The sequence below is a fragment of the Cyanistes caeruleus genome, chromosome 12, assembly GCF_971803275.1.
Source record: "Cyanistes caeruleus chromosome 12, bCyaCae1.hap1.1, whole genome shotgun sequence".
Classification (NCBI taxonomy): Eukaryota; Metazoa; Chordata; class Aves; order Passeriformes; family Paridae; genus Cyanistes; species Cyanistes caeruleus.
This window is the reverse complement of record NC_141712.1, coordinates 14189911-14203523: the sequence shown is the minus strand read 5'-3', so window position 1 is coordinate 14203523 and position 13613 is coordinate 14189911. Positions and strand designations below refer to the sequence as shown.

The following is a 13613-nucleotide window of genomic DNA, read 5'->3' as shown; positions in this document are numbered from 1 at the left end:
AAAAGTGACCAGAAGATAATGAAGAGTAAAAAGAAGCAGCAGGCAGGAGGGTAAAATATAACCTGTCTCATCAGTATAGCACCCTGCACTGGACAGTTGTGCCAACCCACTAGAGCCTGAGCAGCCAGGTTATGGAAGAGCACCCAAGAGATCTACTGGAAACTCCAGTTCAGCATTCCACCTGGCTAACCAACACACCAGGGATACTGGGATGTCTCCTGGATTAGCTAATTCCCAGTACTTCAGATAATAGTACACTGCTATACTAGTACACTGAGTAAACAAAGACTGAGCTGAATGTTATCTCTTTCCATTTACACTCAGTTTCTTCTGTGTCCAGTATTTTTGTGAAACTAAGGAAAGAGAGCAACTGTACTCAAAGCACTTAAGAGGTAAAAAACAAAACCAAACCAAGAAAACAACAATCTCTTAAGGTGTCTTCCTTTAGGAAAAATGCTGTTATCTGATAAAGTACTACAAGAGATGTGCAATTGACACTCATGTAGCCTTCATTATGGCAAATAATCAACTACAGCTTAGACATCACAGCTCAATAGTACCCTGGCAACTACACACTACCCACTAGAGTTTGATACGATCCTGGACATGACCAGGACTGGGAAAGTAGCTCATTTCAATCAGCAGCTGAAGAAGAAAAGCTCCATCGCAATTACCCATTTCAATTTCAAATGAGATCCCCATTGCATGAAGATAAAGCAACTTTTAAATACCAGGAGACCAAATTAATTATGAAACACAACAGCCAACTGGAGAGGTGACTGAAACTACTATTAAATGTTTCTCCACTAGCTGGAAAAAGATGAGAGACACAGCCCCCACCCCGAACACAGGCATATTAGAAAACAATGCTTTCAAATGACACATCTATAGCCTTTCTTCTACATACAGCAAAATGAAGTCTAGGGTCAGATCAAGACCTCTAAACTGAACTTTAATGCTCTTACAGAGCAGAAACTCAAACAGAAATGTGTGAAAAGAAAGCACAGAAATTACCGCATCAGAAGCAACAAACTCAGTAAGAACAGAACTCAATTACGAAGTATCAAGCAAGTTGAAACAAAAAAAATGAAGTATGGAAAAGGAACATGGTTAGCTTACAGAGAAGCTTCAAGGGGCAAGGTAATTCCAGATTATCAACGTACATGCTTTTCACAGTTAAAAATGCCAGTTTATTCCAGTTACTCTGATGAAGCTATCATACTGCAATCACCTAGCTGCCTGATGTAGATGGAGTTCATGGTCTAGCTGTGTTTATTTCCATAAATAGAGAGAAAGAGAATCTCTTCCTTCATCTTCCTCCTCAGGTGTCCAGGTCCTATTTAATAAATTCACAGTTACCTTCACTCATACAAAAGGGTAATGACTGTTTCTCTACAGGTAACACTCAGAAGCTACAGAGTGGAAATAAAACCTTAACCAGCATCTGATGGAAGCAAATTAGATTTCTCTGAAGCAGCAAAGGGATAGAACAGAACACCAACAAAAGAAATGCTTGCATAGCCATTTATAGCTGTTTCCATAGCAGTATAGAGTACTTCAATTGCTCCAAGTGCCAAGGATGACAGCATAACAAAAGATATATGACAGGCTGCAATGCTTTTACAAACCGAGGCACAATATTCTGGGTTTGGTACCAAGAAAGCGAGGAACATGCATGAGCCATCGTAAAACCCATAGAAGTTTGGTTAGTGATCACTTTGCTAGCCCACAGAAACTTGGTGACCCAAAGTTCCCTGGTGCCTTGTGACCTCAGCTACCCCAGCCATCCTCCTCCCTCACCCGCCTGAACCGACCAGTGTGGTGGGTTGTGCAGAGTTCTCCACACAGGCCTGCCCACACTGGCTTCACTCCCACCATGTGAGATTTGGCTTATGCTTACAAAATCCCCTCTGATGCATCCTTTCAGTGCTACTGTAAGTACTTTAATTTATTTAAATTTGGTCAAGCCACAGGTAACATACAGACCTGACATGCAGAATTCATGTTACACTTCTGATTCTATACGGATTGCTAAAAGCAATTTCTCATTCTCATTTCATGAGGTCTTTCAGCCCAGTATTATAAAAGAGCCTTTACTTTATGGAGAAAGCAAGTTACTCAGCTGTTACCTGTCTAAACCTATAGTGCAGTCAAGTAACTCCTGCTTCTGTGGTTGCTTTTGTTCTTGTTTCCAGAAATAAGTCCTTATTTTTGTGCTTTCTGTGGCTCAGCTAAGTCTTCTGGAATACACTAGAACTTAAATTTAACACACTAGCTAATAACTTCAAATATCTCAAACAACTAGGAAGGTTTCTTTTTTTCTAACCAAAGAATGTACATCTTATTGTAAATGCCTTCATTAATAGCTCATTTATGAGACTAATTGTTATAAGCGTAAAAGCTATAATTTAAAAAGCACTGTAAAAAGTTGATAGGTTAATTTTAACTTTATCCCTAAACATAAAAACTTATCATAGGAAAAGTCACACTTCAGCACTACATATTTGCTGCCTGCATTAGCTATGCTGAAGTAGACAGGCAAAAGCAGTCCCTTGAAAATAATCCCACAGCTAGTCACCATAAACTATTCTTTGCACCAACCTCTGCTTAAGTATTGGCAAGTGTGTTCTACTAAAATGTGACAACACATACCCTGTGCCCTTCAGCTGATTTTGTAGGGGCAGAGGAAAGGAGAAGCAAACAGAAAAAAGCTGATGATCCAGTCTATCAACTACAGCGGAGAAAGCAGAAATGGTTATAGCACAGGCATGATCACCTTGATAACCCTTCTGCCAGACCCAACCACACTGTGAAATTAGCCAAGCAAAAGGCCTGCTTAAATCTATTGCTTGGATTCACTGTACTGAGTCAAACTTGAGAGGGCCTCATCAAAAAGAAAGCTACCTGCCAGATCACCTGTAGTGGGGTGTGGAAAGACAAAAGTCTCTGCATAGCAGCTCCTTACAGAGGAACAAATGCATATTAATTAAAAAGGAACTGCAAACAATCATGACATCACCCTTTTCAGACAGACAAGATAAACCACGTATTTTCTCAGCTGCAAGATAGTAATAGTATTGCAGAACCTCCACATCAGTTTCCTGAAGTAAATGACTTTTACAAGTCTATTGGCAATCTACATGTTCTCTGGATACCTTTTCTCCAGGTCGAATGCTGCCACATTTCAAGAGATTGATGTCAGCTTTGCAGTCATCCATGAAGCCACAGATCAACCGATAATCACTGAAGATAATGGCTGTCATTTTAGTGATGTACTGATGGCACTGGTACTCAGTGATGTTACCTCTGTGATCCACCAAACATGACACCAAGAACCCTTTACCAACTGGTTCATCTGCACACTCCTTTATCTGTTAAAAAAAAAAAACAAGAAAGTTTCAGTGGCTGCAGCTTATGATTTAACCTTATAAGAAAATCCTCAAAGAAACTTGCATCCATAGCTTCAAAATCTGCTAGAAAAGAAACCCTCTAGGCTTTAGTTTGATTTTTGGTAAGTCAGAATAATTGAAAATATTTCAGAAATGAGAAATCTCATGTGTGCCAGCATCCAAAAAAAGCAAACACAGCGACCTTGAGGATTATAAATTCTATTGCTCAATAATCGTCTTTTATAATTACACTGAACCCCTGCAATCAAGTAGACTTGTAGGAAAAATGCTAGTTTGACAAACCTTTATTTAGAAAGCTGAGCATATTACAGATCTCTAAATCATACTTACACCCCCATTAGCCACCTGACCTCGTACAAGATAAGATTTTGTCCAGAAGTGAGACTGATTCAAAAGTCAACACTATTTATGGAACTGTTTATAACTTGCTAGGAGATGAAAAATACTATAAAGGAAAATCCTCATCGAATGCTTTTCTATGAGACTCTTGCACGAACTGACTGCTGGTACTAAAACCATTTTACTCTCTGGCCTAAAAAAAGTAAAAATCACAGCTAACCAAAGCTGAAAGCTGTGCAGAGATTGGAAAAGCAGCATACAAGAACAGACAGGTCCCCAATATAAATCACAGCCTGCTCTGCTCAGGGAAGCAGACAGTCAGGCCGAACCTGCCACCTCTGGAAGTAAAAGATGCAGGCAGTTTTGACAGTGTCTTTCCAAAGGAAGGGGAAAACATGGTTACTTATCAGTTAAGGATGGTCCCTGGAGGAATCTTTCGATAGGAGCAGTGCAATGCCTTGCTCCAAGAGCATTAAGACTACACAATTCTTTAACCCTGGCAAGTCCATGTTGAAATACTTGCCCAGTTCTGGTGGCCCTTGCTCAGGAGTGTGCTGAAAACAGCAGTTGTAACACTGCAGAAAGAACCCCTGGCAGGCAGACACTTAAGTTCACTGCTGACAGGTTTGCAAGGAATAGATACATGGGCTGACTTGATTGCATCAAAGATTTGTCCCTGTAAAAATACTGAAGGGCTCATCAATCTCAAGGAAGATCTATGGCAATCAATAATTCTGGCAGTTTCAGATAACAAGCAAGGGCAGCACTAAGGGAACAGGCAGGAAACCATTTTATCGGTTCTCAAATACCAAGTTGGAATATTTGTATTGGAAATTTTAAAAAATGGAGAGCTGTCTCTAGGAAGATATATTCTAATTCAAACAAAAATAATTCAGGGCACCCTGTGACAGACTCACACAGGTCAGACTAGATGAATAAAACAGATCTCTTCCTCAGCTTATGAGGCCATTACTTTCTGTGTGATAAATAAAATATTCAGCATTTAAAACATCACTATTTGAAGTCAGATGTGGGCTGGTAAAACATTTTATATTTAATCTAAATAGCTACTAAACAGTTACTAAGGCCAGTGTAATTGTTACAGATAAGATGTAAAATACATTTTAAAGTGAAAACACATAGGATCACTGCAGGGTGAACAGGACAGAGTTGAGCAAGTGCTCTCAGAGAAACCTACATCTTTGGTTTGGCCCTACTTCAGCCCAAGTACCGTGAGCCAAACCAGCACACAATGGCAACATGCTGTTTTTGGAGAGCCTGGCTTTGGAAACAGCTCCAGATCTCCATGGTCTGAGCCACTGAACTGCAGAAACGACCAAGCGAACATGTTATTGCCAGGCCACTTCTGAAGCTACCACTGTTATCTGGTTGCCAACTATAATTCTAGGTTAAAGCTCTTGCCAGAACTTGTTAAAGCCACAACAGCTGAGAAAAGAATAAACTGGAATTTAAAACCGTATTTAACTGCACTTTTCAGAACATACCCATACCCAGTTGGGTCAGTCACCATTTCCCAAATGACTTTTTCTAGGAATTGGTCTTCTAGTTTATTTTGTTCTTAGTGCAAAGCTATACTAAAGCAAATACTTTAAACAGAGCTCATTCACCCAAAAAGTCATCTATAACTGTTAGTGGCAATTTAAGGAAAATATTAATAGATTAATATTGCATGGGAGGAACATGTGCCCACTATATATCTTTTAAAGACTTTTGTAGAAGTACCTGTCAAAAATATTAGTGGAATGGTTTATGCACCTGCCTCAGTTAAACACCAGAAGATCAAACATGAGATTATTGCTCCTTATCCAACCTTTTTCTTTAACAAAAAGCTACTCACCAAATGGCAAAACTCTAAAATTATGTATATTCTTCCCACTGCTTTTAAACATAATATCCTAGATTTGCAGGGCATCGTTTACAGCAATGCCAGACGGCCACTGTATAAAAATGATAATTAAACAGACTATTAAAAGAACATTTTCAAGAATGCCTTGGTTGTAAAAATTCTGCAGCAGCCATATGACATAAACCAGAAAAACATGATCTTTTCTATGATCACAAAAAAGTGGGTTTCAACAGATTTGGCAGTGTTTGCTTTTGGGAGTTACCAAACTCCAAATACAACACAATCCTTTGATGCAAGCTGTCTCCACTGTTTCATCTTCTAGCCTTCTTTTAGTATTTTTTTTTAATCTCTCCTTACACTAAACAACTTACATTAGAGCAGACTAAATGTTCTTTTAAAAGGCAAGTTTAGAGCTAGGTCACATTATGTTGGTGGATATACAAACAATGTTTTTGAGAGCATGGCTTAGTGACTGAATTAAGTCAGCTGAAGCCTGTACAGCTGCAGAGAGCCTTGCTTCCACTGCTTCTCTGAAGTCTAGCTGAAAACCACCACAAACTGAGGAAGAGACCTCAGCTCAGCTAGCTACTGCATGAGCACACAGGTTCAAGATCTTGAGCATGAGCACAAGGAAAGAAATGATTGATCAAGTCATCTTTGAAGCTGGACCAAGGTGAGTGGATGCCTGAGATACAGAACACTAATTCCTAGCACAAGGTAAAAAGTGGAAGCTCCTAACATAGTCTCCTTGGAGTAACTACCCTTTGCAACTTGAAAAAAACCCTCAAGTTGATTATCATTTGATGTCTGTGTGCTTATCCCTTCTGCTTGCAACACACAGTCCAAAACCAGCCTTATGTTAAATTCAGCAGAACCCCAGCTTCAACAACACTCTTATAAATGTCAAACGCATGATAAAGAGGGGACAAATCCAATTCACAATCGATTTCTGACAAAAGGTTTGGTATGAGCTGGTGGGTTGTTAATTCAGCATTTCTTTCTCCCATTCCTTTGCCTAGGTACCACTAAGGTACCTGGCTTCTTCAGCAAAGAGATTGAATTAATTGCAGGTACAAATTTGGTATATGATACTAGAACTTCCCCAAATCACTATTCACACATTAATTTGCTATCACAAAGAAACTGATAAGCCTCAGTGTCACAAGAGCAGCCATGCCTTCCTCCTAGCTTACCTCAGCAATAGTGGACTTGCAGACTTCTCTGGCCACGGACTCAAACTTTGGATCTGTAGTCAGGTTCAGCTTGTAGTTCCACAAGAGCTATAAAGAAAGTATTTGTAGAAAAGGAGTTTAAGAGCTTTCTGTGGAGAATAATAAACATTTTGCTTCAGAAAACAATGAAGCACCACTTATACCCAATCTCTATCATCATCCTTCTACAGTGAAATGATCAATAATAAGTCTCCTTGACAACACCTTTGTCCCTTCATTTTTGCAATTTTCTCCGACTGAACAAATTCAGGCTGTCAAAAATCTCTGCAAGGTCATGAGCTGACTCATTAAAAGCAAAGATAACAAATGAAGAATATTTCATAACTCAAAGGATAAAACAATGAAAGCTTTAACTTGCTGCCTGTGGCATATTTAGCAACACCTTTAGCCCACCACACCTTTATGTGCCATGGTGTGTGTGTCTGATGCAAGTGAACTGAACAAATTGAATCCTCAATATGAGCAGATGTCATGCTGAAAATGTTATAAAAACCTAGCAGAAAAAGGCAGGAGACAAAGCAGCTTGATCCTTCTCTGAGGGCTGCAACCAGACAACCTTCTAGATGTAGATATATTTCAAACATACAGGAGGTTCTCTCTTGCTAAGCAAAATGATACATTTAGAGCTTAGACTGCAAAAATGCCTCTGTAAGGATGACTGTTATTCCAGGAGCCAGCAATGAGCTCATGAAGGAGCCTCAATGCACAGGGTCAATGTGCAAGAATCAGTCTTGGGCAAGTCACACCCTCTAGATATATACACACATCCCAGATGTCCTCCTAAGGCACCATAAAGTGAAAATATAGGGTAGGGTCACAAAACCTCAACAAATTAATAGCTGAAATATTGCCTGGTTGTTCTATTAGCTCATCTGCTTTTCCAAGAACTTAAGTTGCATTTAAACATTTTTCATTAACTTAAAGATTAAGAAGTTTTAAAAATTAATTTTAAAAACTCTGCCTTCCTGACAAATTAATATGAAAAAGATAAAGTTTGGTCAAATTTCTACTTTGATGTTTCAATTGTAGACAAAATACTGGGAAAACAATCACATGCTCTACACAAGTTTCACATCTGCTCCAGGAGGGTGGAAGCAGAGAGAGAGAACCAAAATCAGAATCAGCATAGCTACATGACATCCACACCTCTTACAGTTTTGGAGCTGCAAAAAGTTAAAAAAGGAGGTGATGGGAAACTAGGGTGTTACAGACAGAGTAAATTGTAAACACAGTGTTTAAGGGGTAAAAGTGAATGAATAGGAAACCTGTCCTTGCAAAGAGCGCTGTAGGTCTCTCCCAGGCAGAACTGGAAGTACAAGGAGGACAGAAGATGAGAATACATCTCTGCATTTGTAATCTCACACTTTGGAGAGACTCAAAATGAGATGCTCTCCAAATGAACCTTCCCACAAACAGAAAGAAGAAGGTTAAACTTGCAGCTTAAAACTGATTTTAGCACTAGGCAGTATTTTCCAGGGGATGATCAGCAATTGGACTGCAGAGAGAGGCAAAGAAAATATTTGGACATGAGACAATCTCTCTGTGGTCTAGTTTTTTATCACCTCCCTTCAATTTCTGCCTGAGAAAATGAGACTTAGCCCACAGTTCCTATTTGTGAATGGCTTCCACAGTCCACATCCACCCAATATTTGCCCTGAAGCAGAGATGCCATCATTAATCCGGCAGAAGAAAGATCCAACTTTGATTTCTAGAATTCTCAATTTCTTCTTCATTCAGGTAATTTTTGCTGGCACATTTAAATGTCAGGCAGATACATTTTAATTACTGGAGTTTTCTCTTTTTTAAAAAGACTTAAACAGAAACATGTTGCGCCCTTCATCTGATCCAACCCTGCACAACAGAATTACAGCTGCCAACAAAGTCAGGCAGTGCTAAAGGTTAATTTATAAACACAGTTGGAAATTACTAGTTGTACAGCACAGCCAGGTTTCATCTCTGGAATATATCTTCCAATAATAAAGCAAAATACAGCTTCTCAAGCATCCAAAATCAAGACTGTCACTGAGGCATGCACTTGTCTGTCTGTATTCAGGGCTAACCAAGCAATTAAGGATCTTGATATGGTGTACGCTGACAGAATAGAAATGAGAAAAACCAAAAGAAACCTAATACCAACCTCAGCAATGAATTTTTTTCTCTTTTTTTTATTTTTCTGAGAGTCTTGGGATTTGAAGAGTCAGCTTGACAGCCCAAGAACTGGCTAATAGTTTGCTCACAGTTAAACACAGTGCTGAGAGGAAATCTGCTCTAAAACCAGCCAAGTGTCTCAAACTGCCTCTAAATATCACACCCCCACAGCATTTTCCAAGCGAGTCTAAAAATTTAGCAGCTGTGAAAGTAATACAGAAGGTGTCAACAGCTGAAATTAAGAGTTTAAATTGAGTACTGCTCACATTTTTCCCAAAAGGAACACATCACATTGCTCCCAGTAACTCACGGGAACCACCCCCCAATTATAAAACAGGAAAGACGTCTGCTATCCTCCCCTGATACAGAAGTACAGTTTATGAAGTTCTTAAAAATGTTCCACTATGAAGTCTCCATTGAGACCAATGTGGTTATACTGGGTTCTTGTGTTCCTCCTCCAAAGGCCAAAAACCCAAATGGTGTCTTGATTAATAGCCTTTGCAAAGTACCAAACTATGCAAAATACCTCAGGTTCACAAGGGATAGCAGGTGCAAATGCCATAGCTAAAGAGAATAAACAAAGCAATACTTACATGATTGCAGTCTGAAGAGATTTCATTATCTGGCTGAAAGGAGAAAGAAAAGGAGTGTCAGTTTACTACCAATGTGATGAATTTAACAGAGTCTAAACTTTTGAAACTAAAATACCGTCAACTCTTTTCCACTGTAATAAACAACTTGACACAATTGACAGGAAATTTTAAAATCTGCATCACAAGAGCAATGATACCTAATTACCAAAAAACAAACAGGTACTTTAGACACTATGCTGTATTAACAGAACAAAACAGCACAAGACTAGCAGAATTTGTGTAAACACAGCAAAAACATAATGAATGCACTGGCATCTGCCACAATTGCCCAAATAAGAAAGCAAAATAGCACCTGTGGGAAAACAAAGACATAAGAGTAGAATTTTAAAGAAAAATTAGTTTGGTGCATATAACCGAAGGAGAATCGTAGGACTCGTTCCCCTCTCCCAGACTGAAAGGTTCATTTTCCCCATTTGAGAAGTAACATCTTTTCTTTCAGTTGTACATAAAAGGGCTGGTTCAAAGGAGTCCCAAGATTTATACTTTCAACTGTGAGAAAGTGGTGACATCCAATATTCATACATCATTTCAAAACATTCACTATATTCTCCTGGGGAGCTCCTTTGGAAAGAATTCTGAGTGCAAACCATCCCATTCTCCTTTCAGCCTGAGTAGCTCTCGCAGTGAAGAGTTCCTTGAAAAAAATTAATCATACAAACTTCTATCTCCTCTCCACAGCAGAACAGCAGAAAGGCAGGACAAAATCACCTGGCTGTCACACCCACAGAAAAATCAACCCTGACTCACAGTATCTGCTTCTACTGATACTTAAGATGCCAGACATGTTTTAAAAGCCTCAAGACACAAAACCACTCTAGGCTTAAACACATCATTGACACTAAGATGTTAGACCTCAGGGATCTAACATAAGAGAACCAGCATTTCAGCAGTTTTGGAAGCAAGCAGAGCTTTTCAGTGCAAGCATTTGCTGCTGCACAATCTGTTACACCAACACTTGTACCATTGGTGCTCTGGGGAAAGTGAACACAAGTTTATGAGGAAAAAAGCAAGCCTGGAAAACATTTCCAAGCTCTTAATTGCAGCCATTATTAACTAAAGCACTTTTATTTTTTATAGCAGTAAGTGGCAGAAATCACCTCTCCGCTTTGAACATAAAAAATGGTACCTGAAGGATTACAGTAATTAATTGTAGTTTGGTCAGACTGACATGATCTAAAACTGTATCTCCCAAAGCAATTATAAATTTGAAAATCTGGACATCAACTTTTTTTTAAAAAAAAAGACTAGCAGATGTCTGCTAGTTATCCTCAGATTGCAGAATTGATTCTTTCAAATGAAAACTAAGATGCCACCCAAATGGCTCTATTTTACAGCACTCTAAGGCCAACACTACTGTGACTTACTAAGTGTACTTTTCTTAATTTTCTGCACTCATCCCACATCCTTCAGCAACAAATGAAGGTTTTAGACTACTTTCAAAAGCTGAGAGGCAGAGTGCCCCCCACTGAAATTGCTGTCTCAGTCTTTTAGTCAAGGACAGTTTCTTTATAAAAATATATAGGCTAGCACTGGAATTCTGCTACAGAGGACAGGACTTCCTAACACATTTGTAGGCAGGAGAATTTGTAAGGGTTAGAGAGCACTCCTACAAAACCCTTCAGGGTCACTTCAATTATTTTTGTACCCTCCAACCTGGTAACCTTTGCTTCAGATCCACCAAAGATTAAAGCTCAGGGTTTTTTCTGGAAAGATGAGCCCAAAAAGATAACATACTGGCTCTCACTGACTTGAGAAGCTTAAACAAGCTTTTCTTGACATACACAACAATAAAATGTTACACATTGAAATACCAGACTTCTTTGTGCTCTTTAGCAAACCTCAGCTCTTTGAAACAAAATCTAGCCTTATTCTTCTGAAAAGTGTAATGGAACTTTAATGGGACCTTAACTACACTTTAATACTGAATTCATTCACAACTCAGTATTTAAATATGCAAAGTATATTACCTAGCCAATAATCCTTTCAATGTGGAACAAGATGACCCCTGCTAGCTAAGAGCTGTGATCCTTCCTCCCTCTTAACACTGAAAGTGTTGGAGAGGTGGGTTCACACAATGCTGTCCTGCCTCTCCCTGTTACAGTGAAGCAACAGGAGAAAAACAATCCTCTTAGCTTCTGTCTGATAAACTGAAGGGCTGAGTTTGAAGAAGGGGAAGAAAAATATCCCCTGTGAAACCCACACACGTTCTGCCTTGCTAATGCCTGTGGCCCTCTGTCCACTATATCCACCCAAGAAACCTTCCAAATAAGCAGTTTCAGAATTGCTGAATGCAGTGAGAGAAAAGTAAGTTTCAAATTACCACTAAGGGAAGTTGAAGAGCAAGAAAAGCTGCATTGTGTCAGTCCCACATGGTGAGCTAGTGGAACATGAATGTTCAGAAGACCCCCAGGGCAAGGGGAAGGAAGAGAGCAACCTAGACAGCACCACATGTTAGTCAAGGCATTTTAGAAGAGAAAGCTGATGGCAAGGACATTCCACCGATTAGTGAGAGAGGACTCCTCATACATCTCTGAACTGAAGGATTAAAAACAGCCTTTACAGAAAATGTGTGTTCCTCTGGGCTCACAGAAGCTTTTGCTGTTTAGCAGCTTCAGTGGGAATATATTGCCTCCCTTTACAGCTCTCTAAAGTTCTCCAAACTCCTTCACGCACTAACACTCACATTCCAGAGAACGAACACCACTTCCTACCTCTCTGGGAAGGCAGAGTTTAGAACAAGTACCACCACATATAAGAAAACCTGAACAGAAAAAGCATTTTCTTCCATGCAACCACAAACACAACAGCCACAAATCACACTGCATTAGTGTTATGAACCCTACAGAAAAATTAAAAGGTTTGTGGGAAGTACTGTCACCACCAGACTGAAGTCATCAACACCATTGTGTTTACAAGTGCCTTTTCCCATCCACCAGATCTCAACTCACTGAAGCAAACCATGACAGTCCCTCATCCCTTTCTAAATCTCTCTGCTTTGGCAGCAGTAAAAAACTAGGTCAAAACTATACAGCAAGTGAGCAGCCCACCACTGCTACCCAGGCCCAAAGGGCCACAAGGTGTTAATGCTTTAGCAGCAGAAATGGACCATCATCACGCTGGGAGCCATAGGAACAGGTAACAGTGACTGAACCAGTGTCATGCATCACCATCCAGTGCACAGCACACTACCTGGGGTGCAGTTAGAGCCCCTCCTTCAGTGACAGCCAGAGCTCCTTCCAGCTGGGTATACAAAACACACTTGATTTGGTCTTACTGCGTCACATCCTAAGGAAAAATAATTCACACCATGGGATTTTGAGAAGCAAGCTAAGTATCCTCATCAACTGATATGGATGAGAATGGTAAGGCTGGCTGGTTGCCTAAAGAAGCTGAGGATGACCTGTTCCTGGAAATGCTCAAGCCCAGGTTGGATGAAGCTTGGAGCAACCTGGTCTAGGCCCTTCCCATGACAGGAGGTTGGATCGAGATGACCTATAAGATCCCTTCCAACCCAAATTGTTCTACAGTTCTGTGAAAGTCAAGGTCTTGGGAAAACTCTGCAGGGATTATTTTAAATCTCCAGCATTAAGATTCCTATGCATCCTTGCAAAAGTCATGCAAATGAAAGAGCACAAAGTAAATGCCCAAGTGCCTTAATTCCAAAAATTTAATCCCTCCTGAGAGCAGAAGATGAGATAATAGCAGACATTTCCACTATTCTTTTAAGTTAAGAATAGTACTGAACTTGTTGAAAAGCAAGAACCAGGCATATTTCAAATACTAACTATGGATAATCTTCAGACATTGAAGACAACAGACTGTGAAGCCACCCTCCTGCAAACCTGATCCCTTTTCACTGCAACCACTAGAAAATATTCTGCAGAAGAACTTCTGGAAACATGAGGAGATAGAGTAGTCTAGGCAAGAATCAACACAGCTTTGTAAAAGAAAAACCACACAGCAC

The 13613-nt window shown here is 39.7% G+C and overlaps 1 protein-coding gene and 1 long non-coding RNA gene across 3 annotated transcripts in view; one reads left to right on the top strand and one right to left on the bottom strand.

Moving 5' to 3' along the window:
- GLG1 (golgi glycoprotein 1) overlaps positions 1 to 13613 on the bottom strand; it is an 82168-nt gene that overhangs the window by 35147 nt on the left and 33408 nt on the right. For both annotated transcript variants that reach the window (XM_086847180.1, XM_086847181.1), the window contains 3 exons: positions 9590 to 9622; positions 6810 to 6896; positions 3156 to 3371 (listed from right to left, as the gene is read on the bottom strand). In XM_086847180.1, coding sequence (XP_086703306.1) covers positions 3156 to 3371; positions 6810 to 6896; positions 9590 to 9622 — 336 coding nt within the window. The remainder of the gene's footprint in view (positions 1 to 3155; positions 3372 to 6809; positions 6897 to 9589; positions 9623 to 13613) is intronic.
- Positions 1816 to 3404, top strand: LOC147650864 (uncharacterized). Its single transcript, XR_015275251.1, has 2 exons — positions 1816 to 1934; positions 3167 to 3404. It is a non-coding gene; the product is annotated as an uncharacterized LOC147650864 (long non-coding RNA).